Source organism: Equus quagga, chromosome 13 (genome assembly GCF_021613505.1).
Source record: "Equus quagga isolate Etosha38 chromosome 13, UCLA_HA_Equagga_1.0, whole genome shotgun sequence".
NCBI lineage: Eukaryota > Metazoa > Chordata > Mammalia > Perissodactyla > Equidae > Equus > Equus quagga.
Window position 1 is genome coordinate 51,363,408 of NC_060279.1, and position 23,835 is coordinate 51,387,242.

The 23,835-nt window shown below is 53.9% G+C and overlaps 1 protein-coding gene across 3 annotated transcripts; it reads left to right on the top strand.

Annotated features, from left to right (window-relative positions):
- Positions 1 to 1,059: 1,059 nt before the first annotated feature.
- On the top strand, positions 1,060 to 22,524 carry IRX5 (iroquois homeobox 5). 3 transcript variants are annotated; one of them, XM_046680304.1, is made up of 5 exons: positions 1,060 to 1,800; positions 2,866 to 3,271; positions 3,445 to 4,224; positions 11,285 to 11,479; positions 12,628 to 12,985. In XM_046680304.1, the coding sequence occupies exons 1-4, from the start codon at positions 1,552 to 1,554 to the stop codon at positions 11,428 to 11,430; spliced, it is 1,581 nt and encodes a 526-aa protein (XP_046536260.1). In that variant the 5' UTR covers positions 1,060 to 1,551; the 3' UTR covers positions 11,431 to 11,479; positions 12,628 to 12,985. The 3 variants fall into 3 exon arrangements, with proteins under 3 accessions (XP_046536260.1, XP_046536262.1, XP_046536261.1); XM_046680306.1 differs by lacking the exons at positions 11,285 to 11,479; positions 12,628 to 12,985 and adding an exon at positions 22,480 to 22,524 and having other exon boundaries at positions 1,061 to 1,800; XM_046680305.1 differs by lacking the exons at positions 11,285 to 11,479; positions 12,628 to 12,985 and having other exon boundaries at positions 1,063 to 1,800; positions 3,445 to 4,784.
- The last annotated feature ends 1,311 nt before the right edge of the window (positions 22,525 to 23,835 follow it).

Sequence of the window (23,835 nt, forward strand, 5' to 3'; positions counted from 1 at the left end):
GCGGCGCGAGGAGGAGAGGCGCGCAGAGGGTCTGTTTTGCATTCTAACTGCGTGGCCGTCGTGGGCAAGCGCTCTGCCTGTGACTCAGTTGTGTGTGTTTGCCTTGCCAGCGCCTCGCTGAACAAACAGTGGTTGGGTTGGGCACTGCTCGGCGAAGTGTTTGCAGTGGAGCGTGGGCGGGTGCGAGAGTGCGAAGGGGAAGGGGGCCCGCTCCCTCCACCGCCACCACAGCCTGGCCGGGCCAGCTACGGAGGGAAAGCCCTGAAAAACAGACAGCGAGGCACGGCGGGGCGGGAGCGGGTGTAGTGGGGTCCGGAGACCTACTCCAGTGTAGCTGCTTCGTCGTCTGGCAGCTCCTGCCACTACTTCTCCTCTAAAAAAAAATAGGTTACCCCTGTACTCCCAGGCCCCCCGGTGTCTTCTCCCTCGCCATCTGGCAGGGAGTTGGTGGAAAGGAGGCTGGGCCGCGACGTGCAAACGTCCAAGGCCTTGTCACTCGCCCACCTGCTGCTGCTGGCTGCCCAGGACTGTCATCCTGGACTCCCTACGCTCTGGACGCGGGCATCCATCCGGCTCTCCCAGGGACTTTCATTCCGGGTCTCTAACTCGCTCTCGGGCCCCATGGCTTGTGGGGAGAAGCCAGGGCGGGTGGACGGCGATCCGTCTTGGAGCTCAGCCTCCTGGCGAACAAGAAATCCGCTAACTCCGTGATTTACTGTGGCGAGGAGAGAGCAGCGCGTCCGCTGGCGCGCAGTCCGCGGCCTCGGTCCCTTTGTGCTTCGGAGCGGCCCGACCCGCGACCAGGGCCCGCCGTGCGTCGGAAGTGCCGCTCCACCCCAAATGAGCAGGGGAGGAAAGTTGGAAGAGATCGGGGCGCCTGGGATGTGATTGTCATCCTGGGGCCGGCGCTCGAGAGTCTGAGAGAGAGAGAGAGAAAGAGAGAGCGAGAGAGACGGGGAGGGGAGGGGAGAGGAGAAGAGGGGAGGGGGGAGAAAAAGAGGAGGGGGGAAAGGAGGGCTGCGGAGGAGAGGCGGGCGCGAGGGAGGGGCGAGGGGAGCGCCAGCGAGCGGGAGAGGGAGCCGGAGAGGAAGAGGGAGAGGGCGAGGCGCGCCTGGCGGCCGGGTTGGCTGCGGCCGCCCAGAGGCTCCTGCCAGTCCTCCCACCGACTACACCCCGGGAAGGAGGAGCTTCAGGCGCGCACAAGGCGTCAGAATCCTCAATTTCCAACTTAGCATCTTGGCAGGACCTTTGCGAAGCCAAAAGCAGAGCCCCCCAGTGCAAAGAGCGAGGGGGAAAAAGAGAAAGCAGCAAGGGAGGGGGGGAAACCCAGCCGGGGCGAGCGAGGCGCGCAGAGGAGCGGGCTCGGCGGTCGCAGCCGGAGGCGCGCGGGAAGCGAGCGAGGAGGCGCCGCGGGCCGGAGCCCGGAGCCGGGGCCCGAGGAGCGGCGGCCCGGGGCAGCCGGAGGCCAGGTGCCCGCCCGCTCGCCCTCGCAGGGCGCCGCCCGGCTCGTTGGCGGCCGCGGCGCGGCGCGCCCCATGCCCGTGTGTGGCCATGTCCTACCCGCAGGGCTACTTGTACCAGCCGTCCGCCTCGCTGGCGCTCTACTCGTGCCCGGCGTACAGCACCAGCGTCATCTCGGGGCCCCGCACGGATGAGCTCGGCCGCTCGTCGTCGGGCTCCGCGTTCTCGCCCTACGCCGGCTCCACCGCCTTCACGGCGCCCTCGCCGGGCTACAACTCGCACCTCCAGTACGGCGCCGACCCCGCGGCCGCCGCCGCCGCCGCCTTCTCTTCGTACGTGGTGAGTGAGCGGGCGCCGCGGCGGGCGAGGGCTGCGGGGGCCGCGCGGGGCGGGCGGGGACTGTGGGGCACACGGGCTCGGCGCCCCCCGGACCGCCCCGCCAGGCCTCGAGGCCCCTGCAAACTTGGGCGATTGTCTCGCTCGGCGTCGCCCGGGCCCCGGGCTCAGGAGTTGCTCGGAGGGGAGAGCCGCGTCTCGCTCGGGTCGCTGAGTTGGCTGGAAGGGGTTTTTGGGGAGAGCTCGCTGCAATTAAAGAGCAGCGTTTGGTTCAAACGTGAGCTCCAGGCCGCCCTGCAAATTTTATTTCACTTAATTTTTTTGGTTTTGCCATTTTGGAAAAGTAGCTCAAAAGAAATAGACCCGAAATCTGAGCAGAAGCGTGCTAAGTCGATGTAAATGTGTTTGGCCTCGCCTTTAATTAGTCCTCCAAAATGTTGCAAATCCGTAATCCTATCTTCGCAATCCGATTTGGAGGTATTAAATTTCTGAAAAGTCGGCCGCGCTGCGGTGCATCCGGGATTTTTCGGCCGGGTACACTTTCTGGGAAAGCGCCGTGGCTTCGGTTTTGGGTAACGTTTTTGGAGGGGTGGGAGTCCCGGGACAAGAGTTAGCTTTTCGTTTGCCTTTCTCTGTGGGGGAAAAAATGCCTTGACTTCCCTTGTTCTCCCGCCTTGCGCCTAACGTGCAGCCACCCGGGCGCGGAGCGCAGAGTCGCCGCCGCTGCCCAGGCCTCTCTCTGGGTGGAGGGCCTGGCCTCGGTGGCCGGATCTGCGCACGGGGGACGGACGTGCCCAGGCAGACGGGGACCAACAGGGTGCCGCGGAGGCCAGGAGGACTTCAAGCGCCCCCGAAGGACCAGATTCAGGAGTTGGTGCCCCCGCTGCCTTCCGAGGAGGAGGAGGGTTTCCCCTTGGGTCTGAGCCTGCCAGCCCTACCTCGGGGGAAGCCAGAGTTGGGGCCTCGCAGCCGGCAGATCCCTGGGCGCAGGGAAAGTGTGCCTGGGTAGCCCAGGTGGCACTGGGGACCACGGCCCACGCTCACCTTCTCTTCGCCTGTTGCCTGCAGGGCTCTCCCTACGACCATACACCGGGCATGGCAGGCTCCTTGGGGTACCACCCATACGCGGCGCCCCTGGGCTCGTATCCCTACGGGGACCCCGCGTACCGGAAGAACGCCACGCGAGACGCCACCGCTACGCTCAAGGCCTGGCTCAACGAGCACCGCAAGAACCCCTACCCCACCAAGGGCGAGAAGATCATGCTGGCCATCATCACCAAGATGACCCTCACCCAGGTGTCCACCTGGTTCGCCAACGCGCGCCGGCGCCTCAAGAAGGAGAACAAGATGACGTGGACGCCGCGGAACCGCAGCGAGGACGAGGAAGAGGAGGAGAACATTGATCTGGAGAAGAACGACGAGGACGAGCCCCAGAAGCCCGAGGACAAGGGCGACCCCGATGGTCCCGAAGCAGGTTGGTGGACACGGGAAAGGGAGTGTTGAACGGGAGTAAGAAGGAACAGGGGGGCCTGACGAGGGGGCGCACAGGGCTTGGAGGATGGGGGCAGGGGTCTTTGCCTGTGTGGGCGGGGACCTGGGCCCCGCCGCGCGGCCTCCACGCCCTGACGGCCTGGGTTTCGCCCGCAGGAGGAGCGGAGCAGAAGGCGGCTTCGGGCTGCGAACGGCTGCAGGGGCCGCCCACCCCCGCCGGCAAGGAGGCCGAGGGCAGCCTCAGCGACTCGGATTCGAAGGAGCCGCCGTCCGAGGGCCGCCTCGACGCGCTGCCCGCGCCCCCCCGCGCCGGCGGGCCCTCCCCGGCCGGGCCGGCGGCCTCGCGGCTGGCCGAGGACCCGGCCCCTCACTACCCGCCGGGCGCGCAGGCTCCGGGCCCGCACCCCGCCGCGGGCGAGCTGCCCCCCGGGCCCGGCGGGCCCTCGGTCATACACTCGCCGCCGCCGCCGCCGCCGCAGGCGGTGCTTGCCAAGCCCAAACTGTGGTCTCTGGCAGAGATCGCCACATCCTCGGACAAGGTCAAGGACGGGGGCGGCGGGAGCGAGGGCTCTCCATGCCCACCGTGCCCCGGGCCCGTGGCGGGGCAGGCCCTGGGAGGCAGCCGCTCGTCGCCCGCCCCGGCGCCTTCGCGCTCGCCCTCGGCGCAGTGCCCCTTTCCAGGCGGGACGGTGCTGTCCCGGCCCCTCTACTACACGGCGCCCTTCTATCCCGGCTACACGAACTATGGGTCCTTCGGACACCTTCATGGCCACCCGGGGCCCGGGCCAGGCCCCACAACCGGTCCGGGCTCGCATTTCAATGGATTAAACCAGACCGTGTTGAACCGAGCGGACGCTTTGGCTAAAGACCCGAAAATGTTGCGGAGCCAGTCCCAGCTAGACCTGTGCAAAGACTCTCCCTATGAATTGAAGAAAGGTATGTCCGACATTTAACGCGGGCTGCGTCGGTCCAGGACTTTCCTAATTTATTAAAAAAACATGGCCTTGGCAGTTATTTTTCCATCAACGAGAGAGAAAAACAAAACTCCCCCTCCTATTAAAAAGTTTATAGTTCGTGGAGGTGAATGACATAAAAATGTAAACATCTCCACACGCAGAAAAATGTCTTAACCAACGGAAAAGAAAAATTAAAAAAAAGGTTTGTATTAAATCTTATTCTGTATATTTAATGTAGCATTTTTGTATTTAAATTGATAATTCAGTATCTTTGAAGTAAATTATGAAATTAAGACACCTGTACAGGCATTTAATGTTTTTTTGTAATATAAATATATACATTTGTGTTTCCCCCAAAACTGTTTCATAGTTTAAAAATACAAGTTTAATTTAATTTTTTACACCTATTGATTTTTCTGGGTATGAGCTAAAGTATTATTACAGAAAGGAAACAGGTTATACTCTTAGATTTAAAAAATCAAAGAAACTGCAGCCGCCTTTGTAAAATGCAAAATATTTAATTAAAAGAGATTTTAACATAATCAGAGCCACTCATTACTTTTTAGAAGCCTCAATAAACTGTCCGTCGCCTTGGACAAAAGGTGCGAACTGCAACTTTTTTTCGAAGTGGAGAATCGAAGCTTCTACAGGACCTCAGTGTGCCAGGGGGAGGCCATAATTAGGCTGCAAGCTCCCGGGAACCTGGCGCTGCCCGGAGTGCAGATTTGGATCACTGATGCGGGCTGCTGGGGGGAGACTGGACCGTGGAGGAAGGAGGAGAGAGACTCAAGTGTGTGCCCAGGAGGGAGAAAAGATGGCAAAGCCAGCTAGGGACACGCACCACCCGAGCTCCATCGCTTAACCTAATTATTTCCAATCAGTGTCGTGTTTTATGCAAAGCAATCAGCTGGTGAACTTTGCTAATGAGTTCGATTTTATGCCGGATTTAGCCCTTATTACTATTTCAAAGGTGCTGTGGGCTAATGCGAGCGGGGAGCGGTAGGGGATGCCAAGGAGAAGGCATTCCCAAGTCACTGTCTTCTCTACCCCTTCAAAATTGGGCATTGATCTCCTCGTTGGATTTGATTAAGTTAGTAAATGCTCCATCCGCGAGGGTGCGGATGGTAGGCGGCCCCGTAGAGCCCCGCGCAGCCGCGGGGCTGGAACTGCGGGACCAGCGAGGGGACGGTTCCCCCCTTTCACAGGTAGGTGTCACACTTGTCCTGAATTACAAGCCTGCACTTTGCAGACTCGGAGACTGGAGAGAGAGACGGCGGAAGGGGGCGGGGGGCGGTGGGGCGCCCCAGGCGCTTGGAGGAAGCGTGGGGAGGCCCGCAGGAACCCAGAGAACCCCCCGGCCCCCCCACCAGGGGCCCCTTTTTGGACAAGTGGCATTCAAAAGTTCGAGGACGTTTGCCTGGATAATGAGGCCGTTGTGGACTCTAGCAGGCTTGTCGTCGCTTTAGCACTTTTCTCGTGTCAGATGCGAGTCCGAGTAGCTACGAAAGTATTTTTGAGGTTTTATTTTCTCATTTTAATCCCGCACATTTCATCTCAAAATGAAAAGCCAGGATGCGTCTCAATCCCAAATGAGGAGGAGGCAGCGCCCCGCGCCGAGGCCCGCCAGCACTGCCCGTGCTCGCGTCTCTGTTTTGCGCCCAAGATGTGGAACCGCGGACAGGTTTCACTTCGTGGGAAATTTTCGGTGGTCGGGGGAGGGGAGGGTTTCCAGCAAAAACTTACTCCAGCGCGGGGAATTAATTTGCTCTATTAAACCCAAGCCTGAGTGTAGAGAGAATGTGTTTGCACATAACACTGGTTTAATTAGGCTAAATCAAAATGCACATATTTGCATTTGTACTCAAGATTACTTTAACCCTACTTGGTTTTTTAAACACACCCCAAACTTCACCGGAGTTTTTACTTTTGCTAGTTTTTTTTTTTTTCAAACCTGCAACGGGTCTCCTTTAGCTTATACGAATTTAAAGAAGTTTGAAAGCTGCATTGTCCAGATGTTTTTGCGAACAGCAGTCGACTTCAGAGTTTAAATTAGTGAGAAAATTCACGCAGGGAAAATGATTTCAAAGCTGGAAGTGCGAATGATTAAATATGCATGAGACGATCGTATTTTATTTTGTCCCTTTAATTATAAATGATTTTTTTAAACAATTGAATTCCAGAGATGACTCGCCCAACCCCCCGCGCCCCAGCCCCCTCCGTCCACCCCCTGACAGCCTCATTCACAATCAGCTTTTTCCCCCCTGTTGAATATGCAGCCCCAGGAGTCACCTTGTCTTCTAGAAAAGTCAGAAGAATAGGCCAGTCCCCTTCTCTTAAGAGAGAGTTTAAGGACGACATCAGCTCTGCGGGGTTTTGGAAGCACTGGCCCTAAACCCTGCCCAACGATTTTGAAAAGAAAATTACAGGCCTCCTTGTGTTCCCCGGAATATGCAAATGGCGCGGCGCGGGCCTCCCGAGTCTGCTCGCCACAGGCCGGGGCTGGCAGCCGAGCGCCCGGGGGCCGCCTGGGAACGGGGACCGCGCCGGGGAGCCCGCAGCGGTCCTCCCCAGCGAGGGGCGGCGCGAGGAGCCTCCCGGCTGGGAGCGAAACCGCCAGGGGCTGGCAGGCTGTGCCAGGGTCGCTGCCCCCTGCTCGCATCCTTCCGCCCTTGGCCCCGGCAGGGTCTACGGTTTTCTTTGCGTACTTCATCTTGAGAACAAGCCCCCAATTAAGTTTCAGGTTCTCTCCTTTGCGGAGCTGGGTTGCGGTGGCCAGTGGCTTTTCTGGTGTCTAGAGACTTCTCACGTTGGGGGAGGCCTGCCGGGCAGATCGGGGTTCGGGCATTTAAGAACTGCCTCCCGCCTTTAATCCCAGAAGTAGTTTTGTGTCTTTACAGCCCCAAATCCCGCCTCGAGCCTCCGCTTGGCCGCGTCTTGGGCCATCTCGAAGGCGATGTGTCCTGGAGGCACTGGGGTCGGAGTTTTTCCTAGGCTTGGACTGGCGCGCGGAAATTGCGGGAAGCAGCGCCTGAGACACCTCAGTGTTGGGGCTGCGCCGGCGTTTGCCACCTGCGCTTGGCTGCGCCGGTTCCGGCCCTCAAGGAGCGCCTAGCTTGGCACTCAGGGACTAGGAGGCGCTGAATCCCTGGCAGCAGGGGCTGCAGGATCACTGAGTAGGGTCTATGCAGTCAGCCCCCTGAGGCAGCGCCAAACTGGGGGCGCGCTGGGTCCCTCCCTTACCCCTCTCTGCGGGGCCCAATCAGTTCATGGGATTTGGGGCCGAGGAGCCCCAGCCAGGTCCCGAGGACGCATACGCGGACATTGAGGCGAGGCTGCGGAAGGGGGCCTTCAGCTTCCCACTCCTTGGCTCGGGGTGCCAGCGTGCGAAATGTTCTTCCCCCGCCTGGGTGCGGGGCCTGCATCGAGGCCTCCTGGTTTGCAAACCCCTCGGGGCCTCTCGTTCCGCGTGGTGCGCGCAGCTCTTCGAGCCTGGAAGGTTAGGGGAGGGTCGTGCGTGCGGTTTCAGAACGGGCCGTGCCTCCCAGCCCACCTGTCCCCCACAACTAGCTGCCAACGCTGGAGGAGGCACCAGCACCGAATAGCGCTTTGCAAAGCGCCCAAAGAGAAAGGAATGTGGCTGCGCTCCCGAGAGGGAGGCCGGCGCCAATGCAGTTTAGGAAGGGCGCCGCCTACTGGGCCCCGGGCGCCACGCGGTTCACAGAGAGCGGGAGTTGGGCGAGACCCGGCTATGCCCCCCACCCACCGCCCGGCTCTAGTTCTGAACCCCAAGAGGGGTCAGACTTAAACTGTTCTGTCACCTCACTCGCTGCGGCCCGGGACCCAGGACCAGTTAGCATTGGGGATTTGGAGAGCAGCGCCCGCGACTAGAACAGGTTTAACCCTACGGATTCCTGCCACGGCTTGGCACAGCCTCGAAAACCGGGCGGCAAGCAATTGAGAAATACGCCGACGACGGGAACAGCCTGCCGGTGGGGGCCGCAGCCGTGCGCAGCCGGGCGGCGCGTCGGTGCTCCGCTTGGCTTCAGGTGCACGCGCTTCCGGCTCTGCCGGCCTGTCCACGCCCGGGCTCTGGACCCCGCGCCGTTTCCATTTGCGGTTTGGCGCATCCCAGGTCTACAGCGCAACCGCGCCCCCAAAGACCGTCTCTGTCTTTCGGGCTGTGGGTTGGACATCTATAGACAAAGGAAAAACAAACAAAACTACTCTCCAATTCTTCAAACCCTCCTATTTCGAAAGCACCTTTATTGAGGTCGGCGTGGCAAAGCAGGAGGTGCTCCCCTGGGCGTCCCCCTTCACCCCCGCAGATGCGCTAACGGGTGCTATCAACTGGTCTGCTCTGGTGCAGGGATATGGGGGGAAAGCAGGAGCGCGCCCGTGGCCTGCCTTTTCGCCTCCGTCACCACTCCGCCATCGACCAGGAGGAAAATCGGGCCTGACTGGGACCTTGCCGCCTGCCCTCCTCCCACACTGGCCAAAGTTGCAGGACTGTCCCTAGACCCACTCCGCGGGTCTCCGTTTGTGACCGGGCCGGAGCTGGTCTCCTGTTCGTTTTCGCGCTAAATGCGACTGGGATCCCGGGCACAAGGCGGGGCCCAGGTTGTGGCCTAAAAGATGATCTCCTCAGGGGCGGGGATGCAGCTCTGGCTGCATCCCCTGCGCTGGCCGGCCCCTCCCGGCCATTGGAGGGTCTCTGGCCTCCTGTCCGCCACAGGCCCCGGTCCTGGGTCCCCAAGGCCGCCCGCCCCGCCGCGCTCGTTTCCGGCTCCCGGACGAGCCCGGCGCGCCCAGACGACACTTTTCCCAGTGAAATCTGCTTTTATTTGCTCCGAGCAAACCCCGGGCTCTCAGCGCTCCCGCCTGATGGATGCAAATGTAAATGTGCACTTATTTAATTGGATCAGGCCCCAAGATAAAAGAGATAAACGGCTCCCCGTTTGCTAACTTATTTTCCGAGGCATGCAGCGCCGCGTGGAGGGGAAGCTAATGAAGGGGATGCGCCGTGCTCGGCGTTCGAGCTCTCCGCGGCCGGCGCGCGCTGGCCAGCCAGCGCGGTGTGGGCTGTGCCTCCTCGTCGACCTCCTTTGCGTGGGCCCTGCCCGCCAGGTAGGGTCTCCGTGGCGCCTTCTGTGCACTGAGACAGGAAAGGGAGATGACGCGGCGTTGGCTTAGCGCTTGCAAATACCTCACCCCTCGCACAATTTTCTCCGGCTTGTTCCCCTCTCCTTTCTTATCCAACTCCCGGTGCTGGAGCCATTCCGGCCGGGCCCATTCGATAGAAAAGCCTTTCTTGCTCACCTCCCCAGGCATCATCTTTCACCCCAGGTGGTGGTTTCAGAAAGACGTGAGGGCCATGAAAAACACTAGGCGCGTCCACGTGGGCCACTAGGGCCCCGTGGAGCCGCTCTTTAGACGGAAGGATCCTCTTCTCTGTTCCCTGACGGCCGGCTTTTGCAGCCTGGGGTTTCTTTGAGAATCCGCAGGAAGCCATGGATAACTCCCTCCCTCCTGTAATGCAGGCACGCAATACACACAGCCCTTCAATAATTTCAAGGGGTCGCGGAACCCCGACATCCAGACATTAAGAGGATAAAGAGCTGCCTGGCTCTTTCCTCCCCGGGGCTGGAGTGCCGAACTTCAGCGCCCGCGCGTCCTCCTCCGCCACCCTCAAGTTCGTTGCCAGTTTGGGGCCTCGGTTTTTCCCGCGAAGTTTCTCTTCTGTTCAGAAGGTCTGGGGAGGAGGTCGGGGTGGGCGAGGACCAGAGGCTGGACGAGACGACCTGCGGAGCATGGGTGCAAAGAAGCCTGGGAATGGGGGCGCCCTAGACGGACACCCTCGCCAGGTAGTCCCCAGAGACTAGGTCAGGCAGGGCTGGGAGGGCCGGGTGAGGCCCGGCCGCGTCCCGTCCCCAACGCGCTGATGGATTGGCTTGTCAGGAGAGCTCCGTGCGCGGAGCCCATCAGAAAGCACTTACCTCGCTAAACTGAAATTACTGTCTTTTCAGGGGCTAATTTGTGTAACTCCCATGGAGGGGCTTGGAGGGGGTTTGATGAGGCATAAAATGATGATTAATGAATTTATTGGCCGCTGCTCATCAAACAAGGGCTGGAGAGCTCTGGGCTGCACCGTGGCCTGGCTGCGGAGCTCGTCACAGCTGGGGTCCGGCCTCCGGGGCTCAGCGCCTGCAGGGGTTTCCCCCAGCATCAGGCGTGGACGCGGGGCGCTTTCCTTGACCTTAGCTGCTTTCCTCCGAAGGGCCCGGATTCGGGGCGCAGGCTCCAGCCGTGCCGCCATCGCCCCCTGCGGGCCGGCTGCTCAGGCCTGGGGGAGGCCCGGGCTCCTGTGGCTGCAGGCCCTGAGCGGATGAAGGCCTCTCTGAACTGACTGTGACCAGAGCACCCCAGGCAGCGTGGAGATGGAGACGTGCGCTGTTGTCCAGAGACGTTAAGGCTTACTAGTTGGGTGCTTGGGCCTTGGTGGCTCGGTCCTACCTCTGCAACCTACTAAGCTGTGTGTCTTGGATAGATCAAATGACCTCACTGAACCTCATCTCTAACACGGGGTGGGTGTTAACTAGTGGGTGGCACAGAGTTGCCCTTCAGTATAGTTATTAGGGTCATGCTCTCTTAAGACTCCACTGTGGACACTAGCCAAGGCCCTGGGTAAGCGGTAGCCATTGAAGACAGAGGATTTGGGTTCTGACTTGGGGAGAATCCCACCAGAATGGCTGATGTCCCTTAGCACTTCCCTCCTACCCTCCGCCTGCTCTGGCTACGTCACTCCCTGGTGCTTGATGGGAAGACACTGGGGCGCCTGGGGAGGCTGTTAGACAGGGGAGCGGCCTGATCCGAGCTGAGCTTTCTGGAGATGACTCGACCTGCCTGGGGGTAGAATCCAATGTCAGGTCAGTCCACAGGACAGTTCAGAGCTCCTCCTGCTCATAACCCCCTTGGTCTGTGGCTCTGTCTTTTGGAATCTGTCCACAAGGGCCTTTCAACTCCTTCCCCTGGTCTCCTTCCAGAACCTGCAGCCCCTGAACTTATCGGTCCAGCTGGGACTCTACCTCCCCGCCTGCAGCCCCGCAGTGCCGCCCCTCATCTCCCAACAGTCGGCTCTTCCTTTGACCCCCCAGGACACCCCGCCCTGCTGGAAAGACCCCGGCACTGACCTCTCCAGTGGAATGCTGAGGCTGGCCTCCATGTCAGTGCCATTCCACGTAAGCTGCTCCCTTCCCTTCCTCCAACATGTACTGATTGAGCACCTGTGATATCCCAGAAGCACTCTTCTCTGTGCCGATGGATGATGCAGCGATAAGCAACACAAAGTCCCTGCCCTCTGGGAGCTTACATTTTAGAGGGGGAGACAGAAAGAAGACAACCCAGTGTGATAACGGCTTATCCCAATATCCAGGTCATGAGTGTTAAGGGAAAAATTAAGGTGGGTAAGGACATGAAGGGCGTGTGCTCTTTTAGCGAGGGCAGTCTTGGAAGTGTCCCTAGGGAGGTGGTATTTGAACAGAGACCTGAAAGAAGTTAGGGAATAGGCCTTGCAGATATCTGGGGAGAGCAAGTTCTGGGTAGAAGGAATAGGAAGTGCAAAGGTCCTGAGGTGGGAGCAGGTTTGGGCAACAGCAGGGAGACCTTCATGGGAGGGGATGAGGCCAAGGCGAAGCCAGGTTGTATGGGGTCTTGTAGGTCCTGCTGAGATCTCTGGGTTTTATGATAAGAGAGAGAGGGGGAAGAGAATGAGGGTTTTGAAAAGAGTGACAGGATGTAATTTATGTTTTAAAGGCATTCTCAGGTATGAGGAGCTAAGACTCGGGGAGGGAGGCCATGAGGAGCAGCAGGGACCAGTTAGGAAGCTGATAGAGAATCCAGGAGGAGGTGATGCTGCCTTGGACCAGAGTGGTGGCCAGAGGGTGGGGAGAAGTGGTCAGGTTCAGGCTACCTGTTGAAGGTAGAGACAACAGGCTTTGCTGATGGATTGGAGTGGGAGACGAGAGGAGGGGGGTTCCGGATGCGTCTGTGGCTTGGGCCTGAGCACCCAGGGGCATGGTGCAGCAGGGTGGAGAGCGTGCCATTTGCTGAGATGTCAAACAGTAATGGAGGAGCAGGGGTCTTTTTTTTTTTTTTCAGAGGGGGGGGAAGTAAGATGCTCTTCAACCTGCCCTTTGGGTTGGTTGGCTTGGAGACCCCCCAGTCCCTTGGCACTCCTGGCCATGCTGGGTATCTGGTGGCCGAGTCCACAGAGTCCAGCACAAACCCAAGAGGGAGCAGACCCTTCCTCCTGAAACCAGAGATCTCAGTGTTCTCTGACCCCCACATCGCTCCTTTAATTTCTGTTTTTATTTATTTTTTTAACCAGTGGAGAAACTGAGGTTCTGAAAGTGAAAACGACTTCCCCAAGTTCACGTGAGTTTCCAGGCAGAAGCAGATCGGAAGCCCAGGTCTCCTGACTCCTAGGCGGCGTTCTCCCTCTGCCTCACCCAAGCCCAATTCTCCAGGATATCTGTATTTCAACAGAGAGCTCCTGAAACAAAATGCCTTAACAGAGAGGAATGAATTTATAATGGTGGAATCTCAGACACTGTGACAGGCTGTCAAGGGAGATATTTTTAGGCTGGGCTAAGAAACATCTTAGCCCTCCTCGGATGCTGCTGGAGGCCCGCTGCCTCCTTGGGACTCCGTGCATGAAGTACAGATGAGGGAAGAGCCAGGAGTGGACCAGTCCTTCCCACTCTCAGCAGCAAGGAGGCACTGGGACGGCTGCCCCTGCTGGGGAGTGGTTTTTTCCCCTAAATAATTGCTATCTGAAAAGATTTCTCATTTCTCCTGCTGGAAGCCACTGTCTGCCCACCCACAATTATCTCATATAGTACAAGCAAAAATTAATATTCCTTTGCCCATCATTTTACAGAGAAAGTCCTGTCAAACAAAGATTTGGGTTGGGGGCAAGGCCCAGAATCATGGGTCTTTCATGCATTCATTGTGAATTTCTTTTTTTGTTTGTTTTGATGTCTCAGCCTGACTGTTTTTCCCTCAACCCTTTTCTTGAGTCTTTGTGTTATATATATGGTCGTCATCTTGGGGATTTTTTTCTGTAAAACTATCAGTGGCTTTTGTCCCCAGGGGAACCCACAGGCCCTTAGGAACAGCATCTTGACATCTTTCAAACAGAGTGAGACATCTGTTAGCCCGGATTCCAAATACCCTCACGGTTCCAGAACAGCCCAGACGCCTTCCCAGCGAACACGGTTTGACATCAGACTTACCACACAGTTGTCATTTCTGAGACTTTTTTTTTTAGATCCAAACCGCAAGGTTTTTTTTGTTTGTTTGTTAGTTTTGTGTGCCTTCTATTTGTATCCAACATCTAAATCCAAACCCTGTGGTCATAGGTGGCTCTTTTTCCAAATACTCATACGTGCAAAGATGTTCATTGGTAGTTGAGGACTGATTTTCCTGGATCACATAAAAAAGTGGATTAGTGGCAAGGTGGAAAAAAGGGCTCATTTGGAATAAACACAACCTCTTTGCTGTTAGGAAGAGTGTGGCAGAAAAATCGTTGGCCTGGTTTATTTTGGTCGGTGGAGTTCTTTCTCTCTCCAGATTTTTTTTTCTTTCTTCCTTTCTTTTTTCTTTTTAATTTTCCCTTTTAATCTGGTAAATGCCTGACAGGTCCTAGAACCTGTAGGAGGGATGTCTGGGAAGGCTCCAGAGCACTCAAGACTGCGAGGAATGAGCCATTTCTTTGCTGAATGTTCCTCAAAACTTACTCCTTCGAGCCCCACCCTCCACATCCTATCATAGCCTCTGATATTGAAATTGCTATTTACAGAAGAGTTTCCCTCGAATTTTGTCACCATTTACTAATTTTGAAAGGAATATTTAGACTGCCACTGTAAGCGAAAATCTTTTATCACTTGCCATCAACAGAAAACAATTATGAAAAACCAATTAATTCAATAAAGTTGTTTCTCCTGGGCTTTGAAGGCGACTGGCATCTCTCAGGGGCTGTGTGCCCCTCAAGGTTTCCCTAGACCGACTCCTTCAGCTCTGCAGGCTGCCCTCAAAGTCATGTGGGCCACGCAAGCGTCACTTCTCCGCCACCCAGAATCATCCGCGTTCCCCAGAGATGTGCTTAGCACACTTGGAAAGATGGTAACTGCGCACTTTACAGAGAGGGGAGCCGAAGCCCTGAGAGGTGAAGCAACTTGCTCAAGATGGCGCAGCTGGCTGGGGACAGAGCCAGTGTGGCTGCCTCCGCGTCCCCACCCTGCTCCCGCACGCCCCTTTCTTAATAAATCCCTTGCGCTCTAACCCTCATCTCAGGGCGTGCTTGGAGGGGGCAAAATGGGAGGATTTCATAAACCTGCTGAGCTATTGTTCCTTGCATCCCACTCGTTCTGCAGGGCCAGACCCTTTTGTCCTGTCTGGGGGCTCACTCACTGGGGTAAGAGGCCAAGACCTGCCACCCAATATGGTTTTTGACACCACAGAGGACTCTAGTCCTTATCCTTTCCTTCTGCAGGGGGAGAGGGGGGCTGGAGCTTCCAGCTCGGAGACGAGTTGGGGGGATGCTGCTTGAGAGGGTGGGTGCCATCTCCCTGTGAGAGCTTTCTGTCCAGCAGTCCCTTACAGGTGCGGGGTTCCCATCCCACTGCCGTCCTTCTGGAGGCCAACCACAGGGACATGCGCTGACTGTTTAGTGCTGACGAGTAGGGGGCTGCTGGGTTCCTGACTGTAATGTCATTCAAAGTCATCCCCACCCCCGTCCCTTTCGGCTCTCTTTTCTCCCTGGGCGGGGACCTCGGCACAGCTTGCTGATCAGCTAGGCCCTCCCCCACCTGCCCTGGAAGGCCTGCCAGGACCCTCTGCGGTGCTGCAGCACACCTGCCTCAGCATCCAGCCCCAGCTCTCACCGCTGCTCTGGGCCACACCTCCGACGGCTTGAATGTGTATCTCCAGGCCACAAGCAACTCAAATTCAAAATGTCCCAATGTGTTCAAACTGAAGTCACCCCCTACAATTCCTACCCTGACCCCAAGCCCAGACCTCTTCCCTTCCTTCATCTGGCCACCCACTGGAAGGACTTTAGAAACATACCCCACATGCATTTGCTCCCCAAGTCCCGAAGATCTTTCTGAGGGATCCCGTCGGATTGCCTTCCCTCCCCTGCACTAGTCTGAGCTTTTCACCTGTGGATGGACCATTGTATCCCCTCCTGGCGGTCTCCTAGCCCCAGTCATCTTTGCAGCACCAACGTAGAGCCCAAAGCCTGGTGTGTCCTGGGCATTCAGTACATGTTGATGGAACGAAAACAAATGGATGGGTCCCAAGCCAACATGCTTGTTTGTATTTTCTCACAGAAATATGAATTTTGAAACAGCTCTGGCGGCAGACAGATGTGAGTTCAAATCCTGCCCGTACTCTGTTATCTTGGGTGTGTTAGTGAGCCAGGTCAAATGACGGAGAATCTAAACAAGGTGGACTCTGGTGCCAGACTGGTTGGATTCCATTCCCATCTGGGCCATTTGCCTAGCTGTGCACCCCTGGGAAAGTTCCTTAACTTCTCTGAAATTCAGTGTCCTCATCTATAAACAGGGATATTAACAGTATCTACCTCAGACTTGAGGATTAAATGAGATAATGTAACCAAAGCCCACCAAAACTCATGGTTGACTCTCCAAATGTAAGCTCTTACCATTATTACTTGATAAATACGGTTTGATGTTGTTGAAAGTGACTTCATCTGAGAATTTCTAAAATTGCGTAGTGTGTTTCGCCCAGTTCTCAACTACCTCACATCTTTTTGCTGATCAGCAATAGTTAAGGTGTCTAGAGTTAAAAAAAAAAAAAAAAGCTTATTTTAAGAATCACTCCTTGGAACATTATTTCATTACTTAAACTTTCTGCTGACTCATCTGTTCCTTGGTAACTGAGTCTTTCTTTACCAATCACTTTAATTGCATCAATCACTCATTCCAAAAACTGCTGAGTAATGAGAAGTCCTGGGGGTGACACTGTGGACTTCTGTCACACAAGCAGGGGCTTGTGGAGGTAGAACAGATTTTCCTTTCCTTTGCTTTCTTTTTTATAGCAGTCAGTACTTCAAACCAGGGAAATATGTGAGATTTCATTATTTACTATCTGTGCGTCTCCCTCTCTCTCCTCTTTCTCTCTCTCTCTCTTTATAATTAGCCATCTTCATAGCAGGAGGCTTGACAATTCCTAATTTCTTGAGTGGAATGGAATGGACTTTCTTTCACCTGACATTTCTTAGTCATAAGGCCCGTGTCTCCATCTTAGGGGTAAAATAAATGATGTTTGAGAATTCCAGCACCAATGCCTTGGCTAAAAGCTGCTATTTGCATCATTCAAGGGTTAACATATGACCTAAACAATTATTTTGTTATCTATAATAATAGCTACCTTGTTAAGTTCTTGGTATATGCCAGTGGTTGTACTAAAGTGGGTGTATGTTCACACACATCATCTCAGTATGCCTCATCAAACTTATGGAGGAGGTACTATTCTTATCCCCATTTTACAGATGAAGAAACTAAGGCACTGAAAGTTTTATTTGCCTAGGTAGGTGTCAGTGTGAGACATAAACCTGGAAATGTCTGCCTCTCATTTCTGTGCCTCGATGGAGCTGGGAGGGAGCTGCTGGTTGCTCTTTGCTGCTTTAGATCTTAGCTGTTCTTCTGGCTGCTCCTGGCTCAGTCCTGCTGTGAGTAGAACAAGGTACCTGCTATTCGCTAAGCTTGAAATGCTATTTGATCTTGCAGGGAAGCCGTGATCCTCAATCTGGGCAGTGTAGGAAGTGGGGTGGGGTGGGGGCACGCACGTCACAAAACCCGGCCCCAAACTGCATGCTCTTACCCTCCCCTCCCCTCCACACCCTGTGCTCTCCCTCCTGGACGGTGACAGCAGCCTCCTCATGGGTCTGTGTCTCCAGGCTCTCCCCCCATCTTTCCATCTACACACACTCCCCTTCTTAGCCTGGAGACGGAGGCCAGGGGAGCGATTGGAAGGTTGAGGAGCAGGAGAGTGACAAAATCAAGCTGCATTTCAGAAAGAGTAAAGTCCCAGCTCCTCTCTGTGTAGTTCAAAGCTCCTCTCTCTCTGTGTCCACTCTCCGCTGTGGCCTTGTCTTCCCAGACCCTCCATGGGTGTCTTGTGCTGTGGTCACACTGGCTGAACAGTCACTCCCAAAGCCCTTTTCCCAGCTGCTTCCTCTGCCTTAGAGTAACCCATCCCAGTCACCTGTCTAAATCCGTTTGCCCTTCAGAGATTGAGCTCAAGCGCTTCTAGAGGCTTCTAGGGTTTTTGTAATGGCTCCAGCCCACACTGCTTCCTCTCCATGTGGGGCTGCTGCTGAGGAAGAGGCAGCAGAGTGCACCAGCTCTGGGGTCAGGAAAAGCTGGATTTATGTCCCACCTCTGCCATGTACCAGCTGTGTGACCTTGGGCAAGTGGCCTAACCTTTCTGAGCCTCAGTTCTGCCACAGTAAATTAATGATGATAATATCTGTGTCCCGGGAGTTTGGGTGGGATATGTGTGAGCATGTCTGTGGGGTGCTTTAGAAAGTCATTCATTCTAGCACTGCCCACAAAGCCAGTGTGTTCGTTGGTCACATATTGAGGGCCTGTGTGTGGGACTGGAAACAAGATAATTCCAAAAAGCACACATTTTTGTGAGCTCTGAACTGATCTTTCATCTTTGCATGTATAATCTGGTTCTGAGCTGTCCTGGTCTGTTGGTCTGGAGCCGGTACCATACTCTTTGTCTTGCTGTGGCTTTGCAGTGTGTCTTAAAATCTGGTAGGGCAGTCCTTACTTTTGCTTTTTTTAAAAAAAAAAACTATTTGACTTAGCTATTCAGGGGCATTTACTCTTCCAGGCAAATTTGAAGACGAGTTTGTCACGTGTTTAAATCATTTATCCTTCTACCCTTTCCCTCAACACTGTGCCAGGCAGAGTCTTAGCTTCAGGGTAATGGGAGTGAGAGCACCAGGTGATTCTCTGAGGATACGGGTGGAAGAAGTAATGAAGTGCCTGCCAGAGCTCCAGCAGGATCTGTCTCGGGCGCGCTGTCAGTCCTGAGCTGAACCTGAGGGTCCAGGTGTCTTCCCTCGGATGGAGGGGAGGAGCAAAGGCCCCTTGCGGCTCTAAAGCCCGGTGAGGGATGAGCTCCCTTCCTGCTCCTGGCTGGTAGTGCTCAGCTGCACCCAGTGCTCTTTGCAGGCTGCTTGAGGACTGGGGACTTCTGGTGTACCCACACCCAGGGAGGGGATTTCCTCACCTCGACTGGGGGCCCTGCGATGCCTCTGGCCCAGTGCTGAGTCCTGACCTTCCCTGGTGGATGACAAGTGCAGGGGAGTCAGAGCTCACTGTGACTAAGGGTGCAGGCTGGGAGCCAGGCTGCCTGGGTTCCTGTCCTCTACGCTCGCCTCCCACGTGTCCCCCCTTAGCGAGTGACCCCACCATCTAGCAACCTGGGAGCCAGTCTCAGCTTTTCCCATCTTCTCCAAATTGTCAGCCCCGGTCACCAAATCTGGATGCAGATTTGGTGGAATCAACGTGCCCAGTTTTTACCTTGAATCCCGACTTCCCTTCACTCCTACCACTGTCACTGTCATCCAGGCCCCGTCATCGCTCACCTGCTCAGTGGCATTCCAGTTCTAGTCCCGCTCCCTGCAGTGAGCCGAGTTTCCCTACTGAAGATAGACAACTGCATATAAAGATAGACCACTCTCCCCTCCCGGAAATACTCCATGGCTCTCTACTGTCCTCACACATGGTCCAAACTCCTGAGTACGATGCTCTTTCAAACTTCATGCTCTAAACCTGTAAAGCTGTTGCCATCTCTAGGCGCTATTTTGCCTCTGGGCCTCTGCGCATCCTGTTGCCTCTGCCTGGTACGCCTGTGTTCTCATTCTCTACTCCCATCTTTCTACAGTCAACGCCTATGTAGTAAAAAGTCTGTGCTTAAAGCTCCCTCCTCCTCAGTCCTCTGCCCCTTTCTATGCTAAAGGTGTAAAGTAAGGGATAAGCAAAACTTACCAGCTGTGTGACCTTGAGTATTTAATTCGCCTCTGAGGCTCAGCTTATCCATCTGTAAAATGGGACACAATATAGCGATGAGTCTATTCCAGGTAGACACACTTTAAAAGTTAGTGTATGACCCACTGCCACATAGGATTGTTGAGAAGATTAAAGGAAGTTATTGCTGGCACATTTCACAGACCACTGGAGGAATAAACAGAGGCATAAAGCCCAGTCCTAGCCTTAAGGAAATTTCAGTGAGATCAGACTCATACCACCATGGCTGACAGCTCCTTGAGAGCCATTCGCTTCTTTCTTTTTTCCTGAAGGAACCCCAGCTTTATTTAGGGTGTCAATGTGCCAAGCCCTAGGGGATGGGCCATTTATGCCTAGGTCAGTTGGGATAATTCCAGTCTCCTTTGCCAGAGGTTCACTTTCCCGGCCTCCCTTGCAGCTAGGTGGCCATGTGACTGATTCTAGCCAATGAGACATGAGGAGACATCTACTAATCTTTCTGAATCTCAGTCTCTTCTTTTGTAAAATGAGGAGGTGGGATCAAAGATCAGTGATGTTTAATGCCCCTGCTTCTTCTTCTTTTTTTTTTTTTAAAGCAAAGGACTCCCTTTTTTGGTTCCAAAGAAATCTTACATGGAGTCCTAATATATCTAACAGACAAAGCACAGTGGCTCTAGCTGAAAGGGAGACAGAGTGCAGGAACCCTGTCCTCATCTTCGCTGGCAGCCCCAGAAGCACGCCTCCAAAATGACACATGGAAAACCGCTGGGTTGGAGGATCTCTACATCCAGTAGTGGACGTGTCTTATTTTATTTGTGTGTATTTTTGGACACTTATTCTAGTCCAGTATCCTGAATTTCCCTCGGGAACCACCTCTCCTCTCCTCCAGGTCCATATGCTTTTGATGAAGTTTATTTGGTTCTGGTTCCAGGACTAGACATATGATTTAGGCCTGCCCAACAGTCCATCCCCCAGACACAGTGACTGGTTCAGGAATGTGCACATGACCCAATTTGGGCCAGTGAGATTGAGGTCTATAATTTTTATTAAATTTGAAGAGAAGGAGAGGCTTTCTTTTCCCATTGAACTTGAACCCCGGATTATGAAACCTTGAATGAAGTCCACATGGGAGGGAACAGAGCTGAGAGATGGAAAGGGACCAGATTTTAGAGATTCTGTGCCCTTGGATTAAGCATTGCCTGAAGACAGAAAGATCTACTGCTGGACTTTTGGGTTTGTGAGTCAATAAATTCCCTTTTATTAAAGTAGTTTGAGTTTCACCTTCTATTTTTCCAACCCAAAGAGTCCCAACGCCTACAAATCCTTCCAGATCCGGAATCCCAGGATGCTCTAAGAGGTAGATATGAAGGCTGTTCACAAACGTCCCAGTCTTTCTCCTCCTGGGCCGATGTTGGGATTGTCCTTCCCAACTCACTCTGCATGAGGCATGGCATGCAATTTTGTGGGCAAAGGAAGGAAAACGTGTCACCTCCAGGTGGCTCTTTAAAAGTCAGTGCATGATTCACTTTCCCTCTCTTTCCTTCCCATAATGATGTTCCAGATGGCAGAGGCTCCATCGACCTGCGTCCCAGACTGAGGACAGTGTGGAGCAGAGACCCCCTGCTGACCCTCGATGGATATGTACCATGAGCAAGAAATAAATTTTTGTTGTTTTAAACCATTGAGATTTTGGGTCATTTGTTATAACAGCATAACTTAGCCTGTCCTGAATAATATAAATATACTCAGAATTATTCTCCTCTTCCTCCTCCTCCTCCTCCTTCCTCCCCCTCCTTCTCTCTCCTCTCTCTCCCATTGCTGCTTGCTCTGCCCTGCAGTCTTATATAACTCTATTTCTTAACTTATCTTCTGTCAACAGACTGTTAAAAGGCTTCCATGATTGCTCATTTATGGCCTTCCCAGTGGTATCCAAGTGGACCTTGGCAGGAGATAACCAGCCTGCCCTGACAAAGCTGTGCCCCTGGCATCACCAGCAGTGCCAGTCAATCACAGCTGTCAGTCAGTCATCCTCCCCAGCACTGGCCTCAGCAGGCCAACTTCCTAATCACACTCCTGGACTCACAGGACTCTGAGTTCTGGAATAAAACCTTCTCTAGGAATTCCCACTCATTATCCTATGTAAATTAACAAGACCCAGAAAATTAACAAGATCCAGAGCATCACAACATAATGCTCTGCCAAGATGAAAAAAATTGACAACTAAAAAAATTATATACATTGGCCTTCATTGTGAATAAGAAATTTCTGGAGCTGATCAGTTAAGTAAGCTGAGGCACAAGATTCTGTAGCTGGGGTGGAGGTCTGGCCATGACTACATTCTTTGGAAAGCAGAAAAGCAGAAGTAAAACATTCCTAAAGCTCGAGAGTCATCATCATCATTAACATATATGACACTTATATAGCTCAGGAGTCTTAAACTTAACTGCCGACGGGGGACAGCCAGGCCATGTAGGTGGGCGAAGCAGGCACATGGGGGTGGTGGGCCTACAGGGAACTGCAGAGCGATACCTTTTCTACATCCGGCTCTAGCTAATTGTCACCACGCAGGAATGCAGACCCAGTGTTGGCAGTTCTTTCGATTTTTTTTTTCAGGGAAAGTTGAAATCCATATAAATTGTCAACTATATCACATTTTTCCTGAAATACTATAAGGTCCAAACTGAATTGACAACCACAGGTAGAATGTTTGACAGGACATCCTATGCTCAACCTTATTCTCTCTTCCCATTCTGCATTACCTCCATTTTACAGATTTGGGAAACCGAGGCTCAGAAAGGTGAAGTGAGTCACCCAAAAGGACATAGTCAGACTCTAAAATCAATTCCATGTCTTCTGACTCCAACTCAACTACTTTCTCTTCCTCCTGTATCACAGCGATCTCCTCACGGCTCCCGGATGTGGCAGAGAGGTTAACTGTCTGCCAAAGATTTGCGCTCCCACTTCTAGAGTATAGGTTGCCCGGGGGGAAGCAGCTACCAGCCAGGCCTATACTTCCCAGCCTCTCTTCTAGATGAAGTCATGTGACTAGTTCTTGCCAACGGGACGTGATAGGAAGTGGTACGTGTCATGTCCAGGCACCAGCAGTTCAGAAATGGGTGTGCCTTCACCACCCTCTCTTTCTCCCTCCACAGCTCCTTACAGATGAGCACAGACACCTGGGAGACCATCGTTGAAGGGGAAAGGACCGCAAGATGGAGTGAATCAGGCTCCTGAATCATCCTTTGGAGGAAAGCTGCCTCCAACCGGGAGCATCCTTTTTGGACTTGACATCAGGGATAAATAAACTCCCATTGTATTTGAGCCATTATACATTTTGGGTTTTATTTGTTACAGCAACTAGTATTATCTAAACCATACAAATATGGATGGATTTTTAACAATCTTTCCTTTTTTCCCCTTCCTATAACATGGGAGGAGTTTGTAAGAGTCAGGGTCATCCATTTGAATCCAGTGGGTCCTGGGTGAGAAAATGTCGCAAATTAAGTTTGGTTTCTGGGGATAGGGGTGTAGTGGCCCTGAGTGTTGCTGCATCTTGTCCCCGCCCCACAACCCGGCTTTCAAGAGGGACTTGTGCATGTTTCAGCTGGAGGTGAACATATTATCATTGAGCCCTCCTGGAGGAAGACGAAAGACAAAACAAGCATTTGGCCTGTCTGGGCCACACACTCTCAACCAAGATAGGAGTCAACATGTTTGGGAACTTCAAAGACAGTGTGATATGTTAAGCATAAGGAGATTAACATTTACAAAGGTTTGCCTCTCGGCCTGTTCCCAGGAATCCAGCAGACAGAGCCAGAAGGGACAATTAACATCACCCATCACACTGGGGTCTTCTGGCATCTCATCTTAGAAGATTTTCTTTTGAGCTTTCTGCTAGATTCAGGATGGAGGAGGTAAAGTCGGGTCTCCTATTTAAGCAAGAACCCTCCAGACAAGAGAGATGTTAAACTGCATGGGGAAATACTAGCGAAGGGATAAAGTCCTGGGGAGAATTCAGCCCCCACAAGTACAAAGCCACTCGCACTCAGAGTGAGTCTGGAACCATCTTCTTATAGTCAGAAATGGTCGGTGCCCCCCTGAGCAGGGCTGAGACAGTCTGCATGGATGGAGGAGGGGTGAGGCCCTGGTTTGTCTCTTTGAAGCAAGAGGCCAAGAATATCTCAACATACTCCAAGTACCAGCAACAGTAGGCAATGGATGGGGACCAAAATCCCTTACAGCTGTTGGAAACCCTACCCTATTCAGAGATAATTGGCAATTAGTTAAACAACTCCCATTTAAAACACTCCTCCTTCCCACCCCCAAAGACAGCTGTGTTTAAGAAGGGGTGGGGAGGGACTCCTCAAGAAATGTGGAAACCTAATCTTCAAGTCGATAAAACGAAACAGGGCTCTGGCAGGAAACGAGTTAGAGAATTAAAAATATGCATAGGCAACGGAGCATCTTTCGAAGATCAACTGCTCTGTTTTTCTTTGCAGTAGAACGTG